This window comes from Sceloporus occidentalis, unplaced genomic scaffold, assembly GCF_023333645.1.
Source record: "Sceloporus occidentalis isolate IW3139 unplaced genomic scaffold, rSceOcc1.0.p SCAF_21, whole genome shotgun sequence".
Lineage (NCBI taxonomy): Eukaryota > Metazoa > Chordata > Lepidosauria > Squamata > Phrynosomatidae > Sceloporus > Sceloporus occidentalis.
The window spans coordinates 8090687-8108884 of record NW_028317001.1 but is presented as its reverse complement, the minus strand read 5'-3'; the positions used below and the strand labels follow the sequence as shown (position 1 = coordinate 8108884).

Here is an 18198-nt window from a genome sequence, read left to right as displayed (position 1 = left end):
CCACCTTAGCATTCATACAGGACAGAAGCCATAAAAATACCACAAAATATATGAAGAAAATATTTTTCTCAGAATTTACAGCTTTAGAGAAATAAAAAATGCACACTAGTGAGATATTGTAGAAATGTGAGCAAGTGAAAATTCTGTTTTGGAGATGTAGCTTTTATACATTTTTATTGTATTTTGTAAAGCTCTATTATAATTTCATTTATGGCACATCTACTACATAGCACCAGGCATGAAAAATCAGTCTTTTTCTTCATGAGGATACCTTTCAAAGGCCACAGGATCCCCACTCCTGGCTAAGACTTGGCCCAGTTGATTGCTGATATTTGACGTACTTAAGGTTAGAGCCAGAATGGGAGGTTTTGGGAGTCCCTTTTGGAAGTAACTTTCTGAAGAGCGTTCTAGGTCTGCCTTCCAAAGACCAGCAGTGCATAGAGAAGGAGGTCTTGGGGAAGCAGGGGAGAGCTTGGCTTGACCCCCAAGGACTCTCCCTTGAAGGTTTCCATCTTTCTAGGAAACGGTGGCGCCTGGGAGGGAGACTGAGTCTCCAAAGTCAGTGGCATTCCTGTGCAGAGAATCAGCAGGTGCCAGGGAGAGGACTTTCAGGGGTGGGACTTCTGGGGCAGGACTTCTGGAGGAAAACCTCTGAAACCCATGTTGACTTTTTGTGATTATGGAATTGCCATCTAGATGTTCGCAGACTCTCTGTTTAATGATCTGCTCTAGAATACCAGGAAAGATTCTAGAGCAGATCATTAAACAGAGATTCTGTGAACATCTAGATGGCAATTACATAATCACAAAAAATCAACATGGGTTTCAGCGAAAGAAGTTATGCCAGACAAACCTGATCTCTTTTTTTATATATAAAATTACCAGCTTGGTAGATGAAGGGAATGCTGTGGATATAGTATATCTTGATTTCAGTAAGGCCTTTGACAAGGTTTCCCATGACATTCTTGCAAACAAGCTTGTAAAATGTGGGCTAGAAAAGGCGACTGTTACATGGATTTGTAATTGGTTGACCGGCCGAACCCAAACGGCTCCTTTTCATCCTGGAAAGAAGTGACCAGTGGGGTCCATCAGGGCTCTATCCTGGGGACAGTGCTATTCAACATTTTTTCAAGGACTTGGATGACAGAATTGGGAGCATACTCATCAAATTTGCAGATGACACCAAATTAGGAGGAATAGCTAATACTGCAGATGACAGGATCAAAATTCAAAATGACCTGAATAGACTAGAAAGCTGGGCAAAAGCTAACAAAATGAAATTCAACACAGAGAAATATAAGGTACTGCACTTAGGGTAGAAAAATGAAATGCACAGATATAGGATGGGTGACACCTGGCTGAATGAAACTACGTGTGAAAGGGATCTAGGAGTCCAAGTAGACCATAGGGTGAACATGAGTCCACAGTGTGATGCAGCAGCTAAAAAGGCCAATGCAATTTTAGGCTGCATCAATAGAAGTATAGTGTCTAGATCAAGGGAAGCAATAGTGCCACTCTATTCTGCTTTGGTCAGGCCCCACCTGGAATAATGTGTCCAGTTCTGGGCACCACAATTCAAAAAGGGCACTGAGAAACTGGAGCATGTCCAAAGGAGGGTGACTAAAATGGTGAAGGGTCTGGAAGCCATGCCCTATGAGGAAAGACTCAGGGAGCTGGATATGTTTAACCTGGAGAAGAGAAGGTTAAGAGGTGATATGATAGCCATGTTTAAATATTTGAAGGGATGTCATATTGAGGAGGGAGCAAGCTTGCTTTTTGCTGCTCCAGAGAACTGGAGCCGGAACAAAGGATGCAAGCTCCAGGAAAAGAGATTCCACGTCAACATTAGGAGGAACTTCCTGACAGTAAGGGCTGTTCGACAGTGGAACACACTCCCTCGGAGTGTAGTGGAGTCTCCCTCCTTGGAGGTCTTTAAGCAGAGGCTGGATGGCCATCTGTTGGGGAGGATTTGATTGAGATTTCCTGCATGACGGGTTGGACTTGGTGGCCCTTGTGGTCTTTTCCAATTCTACGATTCTATGATTCTATGAAAACCCCCCTCTGACTAAACCAAAAAGGCCAATGTGATTCAAGGCTGCTTCAATCCAAATAGTGTCTAGATTAGTGGTCCCCAAACCTTTTCGGGCTACTGCCTCCTTTTCTCTCAGCTGACAAGTACTGTTTCTTGGTATTTGGTCCCCTGTTCTCCTGGGAGGAGTGAGAGAACAGAGAAAGTATCCTAAGCAAGAGAAGTGGCTGGGGTAATTTTGAGAATGAGGTACATGAAACCCTGCTTGTCATACAGCCCCACTGGTTGACCCTGGGCAAATCCCACTCTCCTATCCCCAGGGGAAGGCAAGCGCAAACCCCTCTGAAGAAAATCTTTCAAGAAAACCCTATGATAGGTTCTCCTGAGGGTCTCCATGAGTCAAAACAACTTCAAGGCACACAACAACAATTGCTGCCAGGGAGAACAAAAGACAACCCGGAGCCCCATAAGTTTGTATTTTGGGGGGAAGGAAGGTGAGGCTGAGGAGTGTCTTGGGGAAGAGAAAGTAGGAGTCCCATCTTTGGAAGAAAGAACATTGTCTGAATGGGATCCCTAAGGAAGAGGGCAGGGGGGCAGGCAAGCTCTGCGGGATTTACACCTGAAGAAGGAAGGGACGCATAGCTTCCTGGGAAGAAGCCCATGCCAAGCAATGCCCTGCAGCTTCCCTCCTCCAGGAACAGGGGATGCCAGGAGTCACCAGAGCATTGGCAGCATCTAACGCAAGGGGGAACCGAGGGAGAACCTGCCCCTTTCCCTCCGCCTCTGCCCTGGATAGATGGCTTGAGCTAGCTAGCCAAGGTCAAAGGGAAAGTAGAGCACCTTTCTGTCCCTCATCTTCCCTTTTGCCTTGCCACGAGCCAGTGTCCTTCTTCCCCAAAGAAGCTCTCCTCCTTGGGCTCCTTGCAGAGGAAGCTGAGCAGTTTCTGGGGAAAGGAGGGCATGAAGGCAAGCCTTTTGGTGCCCAAAGAGGGGAAGGAGCAAGGAAGGACTTAGGGTCCCTTTGCTCTGTTCTAAGGAGAGGCAAAGCTGGAGGAGCCATGCTAAATCTGTGGCCTCTCAGCCTGTACAGACATGGCTTCTTTCCCTGGGAGCTCTCCATTCGGCCTTCGTATCTCCCTCCCAAAATGGAGGACAAAAGAAGGTTCTGGCTACCAGGGTTGCCATGCCTCTCTTCCACAAAACCTCAGACACAAGTTTACAAAAGCTTGTGCTACAACCTCTTTCACACAGTTAGTCTCGCAGGTGCTACAAGATCCCTTAGGATACTGATATTCCTGACTCACATGGCTTATGGTTGAATCTGCATTGCAGAATTAATGCAGTTTGACACTGCTTTAACTGACCTGGGTCAATGCTGTGGGATTCTGGGGTTTGTAGTCTGTTTTCACACCAGATCTCCCTGAGAGAGGCTACATACCTCACAAAACTACAGATCCCAGATTGATCCCAGGTCACCTCTAGATCTTCCAGTGACCACTCTGGCTGACATATTTTGAATTAGTTGATGTTTCAAGACTAAGTACAAGGGTAGCCCTTTGTAGATCACATTGCAGAAGTCAAGATGTGAGGTTACCAGCGCATGCATCAGGTTCCAGGAAGCAATGCAGTTGGTGCATCAGCCGAAGCTGATAACAGGCACAACTCGCCGTCACATCTATCTGAGCTGACATCTGGAGTGACGGATCCAGGAGCGCTTCTAAACTGCGAACAAAGTCATTTAGGGGAAACTGTGACCCCATCCAGGAACAGTTGACAAACCTCCAGACATGGGTTAGGGGCTCCAACAACAAGTATTTCTATCTTATCTGGATTCACTCCAGGCAGTTTCATGTAGATGTTGAATAGCATTTGGGACAGGATTGCACCCCGAAGGATGCCAAATTTAAGCTCCCTTTTAGAGGAGCAATTGTCCCCAAGCATCTCCATCTGGAATCTGCTTGAGAGAGAGGACCAGAACCACTGCAACGCATTGCCCCCGATCCCCGGTTCCCTCAGGCTTTCCATAAGGATACCATGGTCGATGGTATCGAAAGCCACTGAGAGATCCAAAAGCATCAATAGGGTCACACTTCACCTGTCAATGCTGAAGCAAAGATCATTTACTAAGGCAACCATAACAGTTTCAACTCCCATCCTGAAACCAGTTTGAAATGGGTCCAGATAATCTGTTTCATCCAAGGCCTCTTGGAGATGAAGAGCAACTGCCCTCTCAATCACCTTGTTTAGAAAGGGAAGATGGGAGACCGGTCTCTAATTGTTCATGTCCAAGGGATCTAGGGAGGGCTTTTCCATAAACGACTGTACCATCGCTTCTTTTAAGCAAGATGGATGAGATGCATTTATGATACATCTCAGGTGAGTCCTAAGTGCATCTCCTCTTTGGATGATCAGCCATGAAGGCCAAGGGTCGAGAGGGCAAGTTGTCTTCTTCACACTTCCAAGGAGCTTGTCCATGTCCTCAGAACTCAGATTCAAATTGATCCAGTATGATCTTATTCATGGAAACCTCACTTATAGCCTCTGCAATAATGTTGACATCCAATTTGGCTCTTATCTGAGAGATATTATCTGTGAAATAGTCATTTAAAGCATCATAGTGAGCTGCGGAAGGCTCTAATAATGGATTCCGGGGGGGAAGGTGCCTGAGTCAGGTCCCAGATCCCTCCCCCCCCCCCAACTTCAGCAGTCCCTTTATGCTTCTCTTCCCTTGGCACTTTCACTCCTTCATTCCTTCCTTCTTCTCTTTTAACATACATCCCTTCAAGAGGGTCCAAGGCCCTTTCAGCATGTTCTCAGAATTAGGAGGGAGGCATTCTTTCTGGGGCTGGAGGTCTATCTGCTGGTCTTCCTCTGCAGGGTTGTTGTGAAGGGAAAGACGTGTACATGGGGGGGGGGGGGCTTTAAGCCTAGTTCCCAGATTGCCAGGGGGTGTCAGTCTCCCCAGAAGGGGCTTTGGGGTCCCTCCATATCCCTCCTCTTGGCTTTGGCCTAAATTTTGGCTCTTCTCTGCCCCCCAGACAGAGCCCCCCCAGGATCCCAGAGGACCTCCCCCAATGCTATTGCAGCCTATGCCATGTAATGCTCTTTATTTGGCGCAAAAATCCTCTCCTCTGCCCCACTTTCCAGGAGGAAGGGGGGCCCCTCAAAGCCCTTTTTACCTTTGGATCTTCCTCCCCTCCATGGCCGTGCCTTTCTCCAAGGGTCCCCCCTGCCCTCTTTTCTCATGATAACCCCCCAAGTACCTGAGACCCAAGTAATCCACAGAGGAGGGGGTAGGGAAGGAAAGAGAGAGGAGGCCTGGCAGGCCCCTTACCTTTCTTTGGGGGGTGGGGTTGAGAGATCTGGGTTTCCTTCCTTATTACAACAACCCAACCCCCTCCAGAAGACCCTCCAGCCATTCCCCCAAATGAACGAGGGCTCTCCCCACTTCCCTCCCTCAGAGCAGGCTGCAAGGGGCAGCAGCTTCAGGGGCTGAGAGTGTGCATGCGCAGATACCCCAAAGGCCCCTCCTGAGCATGCGCAGGAATCGTAAGGCCTTTGCTGCTGCTGCTGTTTATTCCACTGTCGACCTTTGGAAGAAGGGAAGGACTACGACCTTTTTTCCTTCTTTCCGGAATGGAGTCCATGCTGCGGAGCTGGACTCAGGAGGGAAAGACTAGGAAGGCTCTGCTTTGTACATATAGCTCTGTCTCTCTGAGTGTGTGTGTGTGTGTATTTGCCTCTGTTTTTATGGCTGGGAATGGAACTGAGGGCTGAGGAGAGCAGAAATGCAAAACCTCTGTACATCAGTGAGTCCAGTGTGTTGAAACAACAAAGAACTTTATTAAGAACACATAGTCAGAAATTCAGTATTTAAGTCAGAACTGCCCTCCCCAAGCCAAAGAATACATTAAAGCCCCAAAACCTAAAACTCCACCCTCTTCCAAACCAAGCCCCCACCTCCAATTCCCACAGTCTATGCCCCACAGGTAACAAGGCCCTCTTTGCCATTCCCAGAAACTAACCATTTCTGTTAATATCTGCCCCCAATTGTCTTCAGCCAACATCCCACACAGTAAAAAAGCTATCATTCCGATAACTATTCTAACCACCTGAAATAAAACCCACCCCTCTCTCTAGCTAAACTATTCCACAACCCATAATCCCCACTCAAATTTATAAACTAAAGTAATGGTCTATACAAATAGCAATTAAAACCTAAACTTAACAAAATATAACTTTAAAACAAAAACAGACATATGGACAGACAAACCAAACACACAAAATCACAAGGGCCTTTTCTTATCACCACAGGATTAAAACTATATTCTTTGTATTGCTACTTGACAAAAATAACATTAGTTTATTTCTGGGATTTGTGTGGCCTCTATCCTGTGTGGCCTCTCTGGTGTTTCACTAGGTGTGACTTCTGAGAAAAACCTTTCTCACAATGCTGACATTTGTATGGCTTCTCTCCTGTGTGGACTTTCCGATGTATCAGTAGGTGTGACTTCTGAGAAAAACCTTTCCCACAATGCTGACATTTGTATGGCTTCTCTCCTGTGTGGACTCTCTGATGCATGATTAGTACTGACATGTAAGCAAAATATTTCCCACAATGCTGGCATTTATGTGACTTCTTTCTTGTGTTGACTCTCTCATGACCAACAAATTCTTCTGTAAAGGAGAACAATGACAGACAAGACTGAATCTCAGTGTTAAGAGAGGAAGGGGTTACCCCAAGATTTAGCCCCATGTTCACCCCTCCCTATTTGAGATTAAATTAACAAAGTTGGTGTGAGTGACATGAGCTTGACCCTGTTCTGGATGCCCCCAAATCCATATAATGATTGTATCTTTACTCATCGGAGCTACCAAAGAAGAGATTGCAGGGGAACAGCCAGGAGGAAATCAGTGGAAGGAGATAGTCAGGCAGTTAAAAAATATTCCACTAAATATATGTAAAACTATTTTAATTGAAAAGTGGCATCATTTCCTGTGAGACTGCCATAGAGTGTTGAGTCAGAGCGCATGGCATGATGCAAGCTAAGTGCAGAGGATGCTTCATGCTGTGTGGCACCAGGAGATGACTCACAACCAATACACTATACAGCTCACATGCGGATTGATGTGGGTTAGTGTTGTGTTTAGAAGAGGTTGTGAAGTTGATGGAAGTCAGAGAGGAGAGCTGGTAAACATTTGTTTTATATTGTAACTCAAGATAAAGAACCTCCAAGGACTTGGAAGAAATCAACTGTGCGTGAGTTACTTCTAAGTGCTGAAAGTGGTTAATACATATCTTGAGATTTGCTTCTGTACTCTACTATGTTATTGTTGAGCTCTGGGAGTGTCGCCTTCATACTGTGCTATACATTGGCTTGTGAATGGGACTAGAATTCAGAGCCAAGAAGGACCTAAGAGCCGGTGTGACAATCCTGTTTGGCTGAAGTATTTCCACCAAGTACCCATTGCATTTATTTCAGTTTCAGACAATTCTTTCCCCACCCAGGAAACTTCCTAAAGCAATTTAAACCTCTTCAAATGCTTGGTATCTGCCCCCAAGCAACAATTTCAGTATAAATATCAGCCCCAACTGGCTGTTCTTCCGCATCAGTCCAGTTGCAGACAGACACTCTGTTGGTTTACACTGCTAAACACTAGACTCGCCAGCCCCACTTGTTATAGCAGTTACTGACTTCTCTCCCCTTTCTGGACCCTCAGCAATTGGGATCAAGATCCATCTAGGTAATGTATTACCATTAGCAAAGCCTTACACTATTCACCACTCCCCCCTTTGTTACCTAGTTCTTGCATGTGGTGCGTGAACACCTATATGCGTATATGTGTTGTGTGCGTGCATGTATTTTGCTTTTCCACTAAATAAAACACAAAAACCTATTTGAAATGCCTCTGGAGTTCTGTGTGCTTCTGGGCCTGGTATAGTTGGGATGAATCTCGAGATCACTGTTGCCTCAATCTCTCCTTTGGGCTAAGTGTGAAATTTCCCTAAAAGCATAGCACTAGCAGGTGTCCTCCACAGACTCCAGCATTTCGAGTGACAAAGGGCCTCTGGAATCAGCCATGGATCTAAGCAAGCTCAGGTTGGAAAAGAAACATTAGATAAAGAGGAATTTTTGTGTTATCCTTTCCTCTCTTCATAAACATCGCTTATAATTGCTAAATGGAACCCTTAATATGTATGAAACCAAGGGCCTGATAACAAGTTCAGTTCTTAAGTTCAGTGCTCTACATGGGGCTACCTTTGTACCAAGTTCGGAAGCTTCAGTTAATTCAAAACGCGGCAGCCAGATCGGTCACTGGAACCATCCATTAAGAACCCAAGCCCTCCCTCCAGTCCATCTGCCTTGGTCCAGGCCTCGGAGGTAGAGAAGAACTGCTGGACCTCATCCCCTTCCCCACCACCACTCCCTTCTTCTTTTGTGTTGTGTCTTTTTAGATTGTAAGGCTGAGGGCAGGGAACCGTCTAATTAAAAAGTTTGTATGTAAAGCACTGTGTACATTTACAGCGCTTTCTAAATAAAGGTTAATAATAATAATAATAACAACAACAACAACATCTAGGTCAGACCATATAACACCAGTATCTCTACATTGGCTGCCAATTAGCTTCTGGGCGCAATAGAAAGCGTTGATTATTACCTTTAAAGCCCTACATGGCTTGGGCCCGAGCTACTTGAGGGAAGGCCTCTCCCTACACAATCCGCCCCACACTCTCAGAACATTTGGGAAGAATCTATTAGATTACCCAAAGGTCAGGCTAAGAATAACTTCCCACAGAGCCTGGGCCCCCACGTTATGGAACAACTTGCCAGAGGAGATCTGTCTGAATACCACCTTGGATGCTTTCAAGAAAGCACTTAAGACGGATCCCTTCCGGCAGGCTTACCCAGCTGACCTCTTGTAAAGAACTGAAGGAAAAATCCCACTTCTGATAACAACTGTTGTTGTTTTACTGTGTGTAAATTGGATGCTATTGTTGTTTTGTGGCTATTTTACGGTTGTAATACCGCCTTGCTCCATTGAGAGAGGCGGGTAAATACAAATAAAACTTATTATTATTATTATTATCAGTGTAATCTGTGAGGTTGGTGGCTGCCTCCCAATCCCCAAGGCCCCTCTCCTGGCCCTTCCCAGAGCTCCCTTTCTCTCTGCACAGAGCTAGGAAATCCTGGCTTTGCTCCTGCCTTCTCCTCCTGGCTCCCATAGGCTTAGAATCATAGAATCATAGAGATGGAAGAGACTACAAGGGCCATCCAGTCCAACCCCATTCTGCCATGTAGGAGTCAAAGCATCCCTGACAGATGGCCATCCAACCTCTGTTTGAAGACCTCTAAGAAAGGAGACTCCACCAAAAACCCAGAGAAAGTTTGTTCCATTGTCGAACAGACCTTACTGTCAGGAAGTTCCTTCTAATGTTGAAGTGGAATCTCTTTTACTGCAGTTTGCATCCTTTGTTCAGTGTTCTAGTCTCTGGAGCAGCAGAAAACAAGCTTGACATTCCTTCAAATATTTAAACAGGGCTATCATAACACCCCTTAACCTTCTCTTCTCCAGGCTAAACATCCCTAGTTACCCAAGTCATTCCTCATAGTTTCCAAATCCTGCACCATTTTAGTCGCCCTCCTTTGGACATGCTCCAGTTTCTCCACATCCTTTTTGAATTGTGGTGCCCAGAACTGGACACAATATTCCAGGTGAGGCCTGACCAAAGCAGAATACCATGGCACTATTACTTCCCTTGATCCTGACACTATACTTCTATTGATGCAACCTAAAATCGCATTGGCCTTGTTAGCTGCCACATCACACTGTTGACGCATGTTCAACTTGTGGTTTACTTGGACTACTAGATCCCTTTCACATGTAGTTTCATTCAGCCAGGTGTCCCCCATCCTATATCTGTGCATTTCATCCCCCTCTTAAGCCTGATGCCCTTCCCTTTTTCCCTACGCTCTCCAACCTTTCCTCTTGCCCTTCTCCACTGCTTCAGTATTTCACCTTCACCATCTCTTTCCTGCCTTTCTGTTTTTCACATCTGCTCCTTCTCTCTATCACAGACACACACCCATTTATGTGATGCATAAAAGGGACACTTTGAGGCTCATTTGTTGAGAAAGGCAGGATAATCCATATACAAATTACTCATTGGGAAAAGCAAAGCAAGGGGGCTGGGACCTGGACTTCTGTTTTGGTGAGGATCAAGCACCAGGGAGCAGTATTAAGACATCTCTAAGACAGGGATGGGCTACTGTTGGGGATTGGGGACGTCACATTGGCCCCCTGGGGATCTCAGGGGCAACCACACATTGTATTGCCTTAAAATAGGAATAAAGTTTTGTGCCTCAGTATCCCATTGCATCCCTTTTGGGAAGTGAAGCAGAACCTCAAAAGGCTGGAAGAGGGCCAAAAAAGGAAACATACTCAGAGATGTGCTACCATTTCAATGAGAAATGCATTACTGGTAATCTCCATGCTGTCTTCCTACAAAATCCTAGCATTGGTGTGATATCTGGGGGCGGAACTTAATTTCAGAATTAAAAAGTCCTTTGCTTCCACCAAAAGGTTTATTGAGAAACTCAGGCAGAAGGGTCCATTAATAAGTCTAAGCTGTCTCTGAAGTGTCTAAACCTTTCCCCTCTGTCATTAACTACCTTCACACTCCTCCCTTTTCTTCCCCTTCAGCCCCTAAACAGCCCGGCTGCCAAGGTACCTCTTGCCTTCTTCTTCCACTGTTCACATACGCCACTCACCCCTGGAGCATGTCTGCCACCCAGAGTTCACAGACCAGGCAGTTAATAGCCTCCACAACTGCTTCCCTTCCCCGAAGCCATTCTAGGCCCCATTATACTTACCAACTACTTAAAACTACTAGCATTTAAACTACTAACAATCCCCCCTAAACCCCAATACCATTCTGGATGAACCACAGAACCTGCTTCTGACAACTGGCAGTTTACAATGCAGTATTTGGAATCCTTATAAAGTGGAGAGCAATAGTGCCTCACTAAACTACAAATTCAAATATTCTACAGGATGTTGCTATCACAATTAAACTACACTTGACAGGGATCTAGGACTCCTAGTAGACCACAAGTTGAACTTGGACCAACAGTGTGATGCGGCAGCTAAAAAGGCCAATGTGATTCTAGGCTGCATCAATACGAGTATAGTTTCTAGATCAAGGGAAGTAACAGTGCCACTCTATTCAGCTTTGGTCAGGCCTTACTTGGAATAATCCTGTGTCCAGTTCTGGCCTCCGAAATTCAAAAAGGATGTTGACAGGTTGGAACATGCCCAGAGGAGGGCAACCAAAATGGTGAAGGATCTGGAAACCATCAAGCCCTATGAGGAGCGGCTTAGAGAACTGGGTATGTTTACCCTGGAGAAAAGAAAATTAACAGCGGATATGATATCCATGTTTAAATATTGGAAAGGGTCTATTGAGGATGGAGCAAGCTTGCTTTTTGCTGCTACAGAGAAAAAGAGACACCACAATGGATGCAAACGACAGAGAAAGAGGTTCCACCTAAACCAGGGGTAGGCAACCTTTTTGAGTCGGGGGCCAGGTTGCTGTCCCTCAGACAACTGGGGGGCCGAAGCCGGGGGTGGAGCTTCCACCCTCCAGGGGTGGAGCCACATGCCAGGGGTGGAGCTTCCACCTTCTGGGGGCGGAGCCACATGCCAGGGTGGAGCTTCCACACTCCAGGGGCGGAGCCACACACTGGGGGTGGAGCTTCCACCGAAGCATCATCATCATCATCACCACCACCACTATCATTGTTACAGCAGACCTTTGTTACAGCACTTTGGAAAGTCACACTGTCTCACCTTCATAAATAATAAAAACAATGAAATGAAATAAAAAGCAATAATAAAAATAATGAAATAAAAAAACAAAAATAAGTGTTATATATTTTTTTAAAAAAATGGAAAAAACCCAAGGCAGACCTGAAATTACTCACCTTTCCACCTCCTCCCCCTCTTTCTCACTGAGAGGGCATTTTGCAGAAAGAACACCCAGGGCAAGTAGTAATAATAATAATACAACTAATAAAGTTACAAGCAAGGAAATTACTAAAATGCAATTGAAAATAAACTACAGCAAGCATGCACAGTTTCAACTCAGAAAAGCCACAAGGTGCTCAGAAGGGATTTTGCAGAAAGAACACCCAGGGCAAGTAGTAATAATAATAATACAACTAATAAAGTTACAAGCAAGGAAATTACTAAAATGCAATTGGAAATAAACTGCAGCAAGCATGCACAGTTTCAACTCAGAAAAGCCACAAGGTGCTCAGAGGGGATTTTGCAGAAAGAACACCCAGGGCAAGGATTAGTAATAATAATAATAATAATAATAATAATAATAATAAAATTACAAGCCAGGAAGTTACTAAAATGCATCTGAAAATAAACTACAGCAAGCATGCACAGTTTCAACTCAGAAAAGCCACAAGGTGCTCAGAGGGGATTTTGCAGAAAGAACACCCAGGGCAAGTATTAGTAATAATAATAATAATAATAATAATACTAATAAAATTACAAGCCAGGAAGTTACTAAAATGCATCTGAAAATAAACTACAGCAAGCATGCACAGTTTCAACTCAGAAAAGCCACAAGGTGCTCAGAGGGGATTTTGCAGAAAGAACACCCAGGGCAAGTATTAGTAGTAATAATAATAATACTAATAAAATTACAAGCCAGGAAGTTACTAAAATGCATCTGAAAATAAACTACAGCAAGCATGCACACAGTTTCAACTCAGAAAAGCCACAAGGTGCTCAGAGGGGATTTTGCAGAAAGAACACCCAGGGCAAGTATTAGTAGTAATAATAATAATACTAATAAAATTACAAGCCAGGAAGTTACTAAAATGCATCTGAAAATAAACTACAGCAAGCATGCACACAGTTTCAACTCAGAAAAGCCACAAGGTGCTCAGAGGGGATTTTGCAGAAAGAACACCCAGGGCAAGTATTAGTAGTAATAATAATAATACTAATAAAATTACAAGCCAGGAAGTTACTAAAATGCATCTGAAAATAAACTACAGCAAGCATGCACACAGTTTCAACTCAGAAAAGCCACAAGGTGCTCAGAGGGGATTTTGCAGAAAGAACACCCAGGGCAAGTATTAGTAGTAATAATAATAATACTAATAAAATTACAAGCCAGGAAATTACTAAAATGCAATTGAAAATAAACTGCAGCAAGCATGCACAGTTTCAACTCAGAAAAGCCACAAGGTGCTCAGAGGGGATTTTGCAGAAAGAACACCCAGCTAACCCCCTCCCCCAATGAACCAACCTCTGGCCTTGCTGTGGCTGATGCAGCTGCTGCTCTGGCTCCCTCGCTCTGTACTCCTTCCTTCTTCCTCCTCCTCCTTTCCCTGCTCTTAGGGAGGAGGAGGAGGAGGGCGGAGGGCGAGGTGGAGCCTGCTGCAGGCCTGCTGCAGCCCCTGGAGCCCTGTTGGAGTGCTACAGGGGCTGCACCAGGCCTCCTACATGGGCACCGCCATTTTGTTTTTCAAAATGGCGGCCGAAATCTCGCGTGACCTTTGCCATCCTGAGGTCACGCGAGACTTCAGCTGCCATTTTGAAAAACAAAATGGCGGCCGGAGCGGCGAGAAAACGGGGAAAATCGGCGGCAATCGGCGGCAGGATTGCGCAGGGGCCGGTAAGAAGGCCTTGGCGGGCCGCATCCGGCCCGCGGGCCACAGGTTGCCGACCCCTGACCTAAACATTAGGAGGAACTTTGGGACAGTAAGAGCTCTTCGACAGTGGAATATACTCCCGTAGAGTTTGGTGGAGTTCTCTTCTTTGGAGGTCTTTAAACCGAGGCTGGATGGTGCTTTGAATGGGTATTCCTGCATGGCAGAAGGGGGTTGAACTGGATGGCCCTTGTGGTCTATTCAAACTCTATGATTCTATAATGCTAGTGGATTCCGGTTCCTTACCCACAGAGGCCACATTCTCATAATTCTCCATCATTACAGAACTGTACATAAGTCTCTGCTTCTTCGTCAACAGTTTCCATTCGTCCTCAGTGAAATATACTGCCACATCAGCAAAGGTCACCTGAAACAGAAAATAGCCCTCATCCAGAGAGTGACTAAGCAAAAGGGGAGGAAAGCACATGGTTCATCCCAAATATTATTTCATCATTTTACAATTCAGTCCAGGAAATAAACTTTAAATTCTGTCAGCAAGAGAAAAAAACTACTGCCTTCGAGATCCAGTTTGTCTCAAATCTTTTCAATATAATATACAATATAATATACAATATAATTTAGGCTATGGCTGGGATATTGATGATGGATTAGGATACTGACTATCCCAACACATACAGTACATTTAGCCACCAAAGAATTATGGTGCATTTAGACATTTCTTGCCACATTTTGGAGGCAAATGTCATTTTTATAAAGCAGTCCTGGGGAGCACTCTGGGCTTAAGGGTCACTGGGCCCACCCCCAATTTATATCCAGAGACATTCTCCCATAGCCCCCAACATTTCATTGATGGGGAAAACAAGACACATGTGGACAAGCAACCCAGAAGGCAGTGAAGACGGCCAAAGTTGTTTATGAGGAAGATCACACAAGCTAGGAAAGGCACAGCAGTTTGCTTTTGCTTCAACCTCCTAGGAAGGGCCATATCCAGTCTCCCTCTTTCCTCTCCTCTCCCCACTTTTGAGCTGATAGGCTGTAAACTCAATTGCACTCAGGAACTGAAGAGAGCTGAGAAAGGGGAAAGTGGGAGGAGGATAGACCAACTGGGACATGTTTAAAAGCCCCTGAATAAGTGGGGTGACAGAGGATTAACCAGGACTGTCTCTGCCAAACTCGGACAGTATATTAATTGCTTCCTTTCATAAATTGGCCCAGAAGTGACACAGATGAAGCTAATAGGATAGTGACTCACCAAAGAGCTGTTGTACTTCGGCAGCCTCTTTCTGTTGGAGCCCAACTCCCTCCGCTTGGCCTCTGTGTCGGCCATCAGGTGGTCAAGGGGTCCTGGTGGCCCTGCACTTGGTCACTTCCAGCAAGAGAGGCCCAAAGCCGTGTCCAAACAGGCCGAGATGGAGTTCCTGAGAAAAAGGACAAGGGTTAGGATTGGCTTGGCAAGAAACCCTGCATCACTGAAAGAGACAGAGAACAGCATCCTGCTGGTGACACACGCAGATGACATATGCCTCATTTGGGCCGATGCAGAGGTGGGCATCCCCTTCCTCCCTCTGCTTCAAACAAAGCTTCCCAGACCTAGGATAGATTCACTGCAGCTCCCCTACACAACAGATACGCCATGCCTTATTAGAGTGGTGGGGGATCAGGGGATGGGGAATTGGAGAGGGTCCTGGTTATGTCCCCGTAGTTAGATGTGAAATGAGTGCATCATAAATAAATAAATCATCTGCTGAAACCTGCAGAGGTCCCCAGTGCTTTTCCCCATCATCAGCCCCTTTCCCAAGAAGGCCGCATCCGCACTATAGAAATAAGGCACTTTGACACCGGTTTAACCGCTCAATGCTATGGAATCCTGGGATTTTACATTCTCTGCCAGAGAGCTCTGGTGCCACAACAAACTACAAATCCCAGGATTCCACAAAGTGGAGCAGGAGAGTTAAAGCGGTTTCAAACTGGATTATTTCTTCAGTGCAGAAACAGCCTGAGTCGGTTGTAAAAGGGTAGAAGCGCCCAAGTCTTGTTTCATTCTTGGTAATATGAGTTATTCTGGTCTGTCTCCTTCCTTCTTCCCTGAAAATCTCTCAATAAGGAAACTGGGGAGACTTTTAAAGCCTCCCAAAGGAGCCACTTTTGGCCTTTTTGGGGGGACAATCCTCCTCTTAGGAGCCAAAAACCGATGTTTGTGAAGAATCAGAATAAGGCTTGTATTAAAACTATCCTCCCCATTTCTGATCCCTTTTAAAACCCATGTTCCCCAGAAGGAGCAGAGCTGTGTAAGAAAACCCTCTCAGAAAAGAGACACACTTCCTTCCTTTTGGCCCAAGGAGCCTGGCCTCCTTCTGACTCTGGAGCCTCAGGAGAGAAAGAGAAGCCTCTGTTCAACTGAGACTCAGAGAAGGTTCCGGAACATTATTCCCAACAGTCACAAGCAGCACAAAATGGCCACCTCCACCTCAGCGCTTGGCAGTTGGAGGCCTCAGCACAGCAGTGAAGCCTACCTCTTCCAGGCCTTGTCCCTCCCCTCCCCTCCCCTCTCCTTTCCTTTCCTCTCCTCTCCTCTCCCCTCCTTCCTTCCCTCCTTGTCTTTATCTCTCTCCTTCCTTTCCTCTCTCTCTGTCCCCTTCTCACTCTCTGCTCCTCACTCTCTCTTCCGCGCACAGAGCTAAATAGAGAGGCAGAAGCTCCGCCCCTTCTTCAGTCTGGCCAATGAGGGCAGAGGAGCTGGAAGGCCCCGGCCCCTGCCCCACCCTCACAGGCTCCTCCTGCAGTTAATATGGAACAAGGCATGAGGGACTGAGGGACCCTGGAGCCCCAGCCACACGGACACTGGCCAAAGGCACACATTCCCAAAGCCTAAGACCCATGAGATGGCAGCCCTATGCAGGGCAGGACCCTCCTCTCTCTGGCCCTGTGGATGCTGGGAGATACAGTCCAGGAATACACTGTAAATCCCATTGGCAAGAGGAGATACTACTACTACTCTCTGATATCTCACTAGGTGTCAGGACCTGTTATTAGGATCAGTTATAAGGTTATATCTTTTCAGTTCATGTACATTCACTTGATTTTAAAACCTCCCAAAGGAGCTACTTTTGGCGTCGTTTGGGGGACAATCGTCGTCTCAGTGGCCCTCCTATTAGAGACCCCTCCTCTCTTGACCCAAATCCTTTATGAGGCCCAAAACCCCTTTGTTAGGAAGCGAACACCGAATATCTCAGGAAGGCTCTATATCTGTGAGGGTTGGAATCCTCTGATCAATGGCCCACATCCAAACGTATACCAAAAGTAGAAAGTCTATTGTGAGAGCATTGCAGTAGAGATCTGTAACACTTTTTTGCAGAGTCTGAGGCTTCAGAGAAAAATGTACACTTTTAAAATTATTATTATTATTATTATGATTAACCTTTATTTATAAGGCGCTGTAAATTTACACAGCGTTGTACATACAAAAACGCCCCTCCTTTCTCCCCTCTGCTAGTTCCCCACCCCACACAACCTTAGCCAGGTCCCCCTCACAACCTAGCCTCACTCAAGACATTTGCAACATTGCCAGCTAGTTGTCTAAGACAACACCCCAAAGCAGTTAATAGGGCCCCACTTAGAAACTAACACCAACTTTAATATTCTACCCATATACTCTTCACCCCCCCAACATCTTAGCTAACAGAACAATATAGATCAGATATCTCAAGACATACATGAAGTGATTATATAGGAACTGAATATATACAGCATTATAACTGATCTCAATAACAAGTTCTGGCAATATCTCCCAAGGCCCCCTCCCTCCAGGACCCCCTTCCACTCTTCCCCTCAGTCTCTCTCTCTCCTCTGAAGGCCTCAAACTGCCAACTGCCAAGAGCTCAGGCAGAGGCAGCCATTTTGTGTTCTGGGGGCCATTTTGTGCTGTTTGTGACTATGGAGAATGTTCCAGAACCTTCTCTGAGGCCCCAGTTGAACAGAGGTATCATTTTCTCTCTCTGAGGCTCCAGAGAGAGAAGGAGGCCTGACTCCTTGGGCCAAAAGGAAGGAAGTGTGTCTCTTTGTGTGTCTAGTCCTCTCCTTTCTTGGGAGTCTCTGTGGGGCCATGAGATTTTGGAGGGGAATCCGAAAGGGAGGCTGAGACCAAGGAACCTCAGAATATGATCAAGATTGCAAGGTTCTTTCTGAGGAAGGAGAGGCAAACTAGGAGAGACTGCAGCTGTTTGCTTTTGCCTGAGCCTCTGGGAAGGGCCCCTCTTCTCCTTTCTCCTTGGCTGTCTTCATGGAGGGCTGACTCCTTTTGCCCTTTGGACTCAGTTTGCAGCAATGGCAGTGAGCTCAATAGGAGAAATGGAAGGAGGAGGAGGAAACTGTGGCATTGGAAGAGGATCTGAAAAGGTGGGAGGGCAGAGGATGAACAAGGGGAGGGTCCCTGCCAAACTGGGAGAGTTGGAGGGCATTCAGAAGGAGCTGGGCCTG

The 18198-nt window shown here is 45.9% G+C and overlaps 1 protein-coding gene across 1 annotated transcript in view; it reads right to left on the bottom strand.

The window, feature by feature from the left end:
• Positions 1–15049, bottom strand: part of LOC149301532 (uncharacterized) — a 247346-nt gene extending 232297 nt beyond the window's left edge. The window contains exon 1 of the mRNA XM_089484308.1: positions 14975–15049. Within this exon, the coding sequence (XP_089340434.1) occupies positions 14975–15049 (75 nt within the window). The remainder of the gene's footprint in view (positions 1–14974) is intronic.
• Between the last annotated feature and the right edge of the window lie 3149 nt (positions 15050–18198).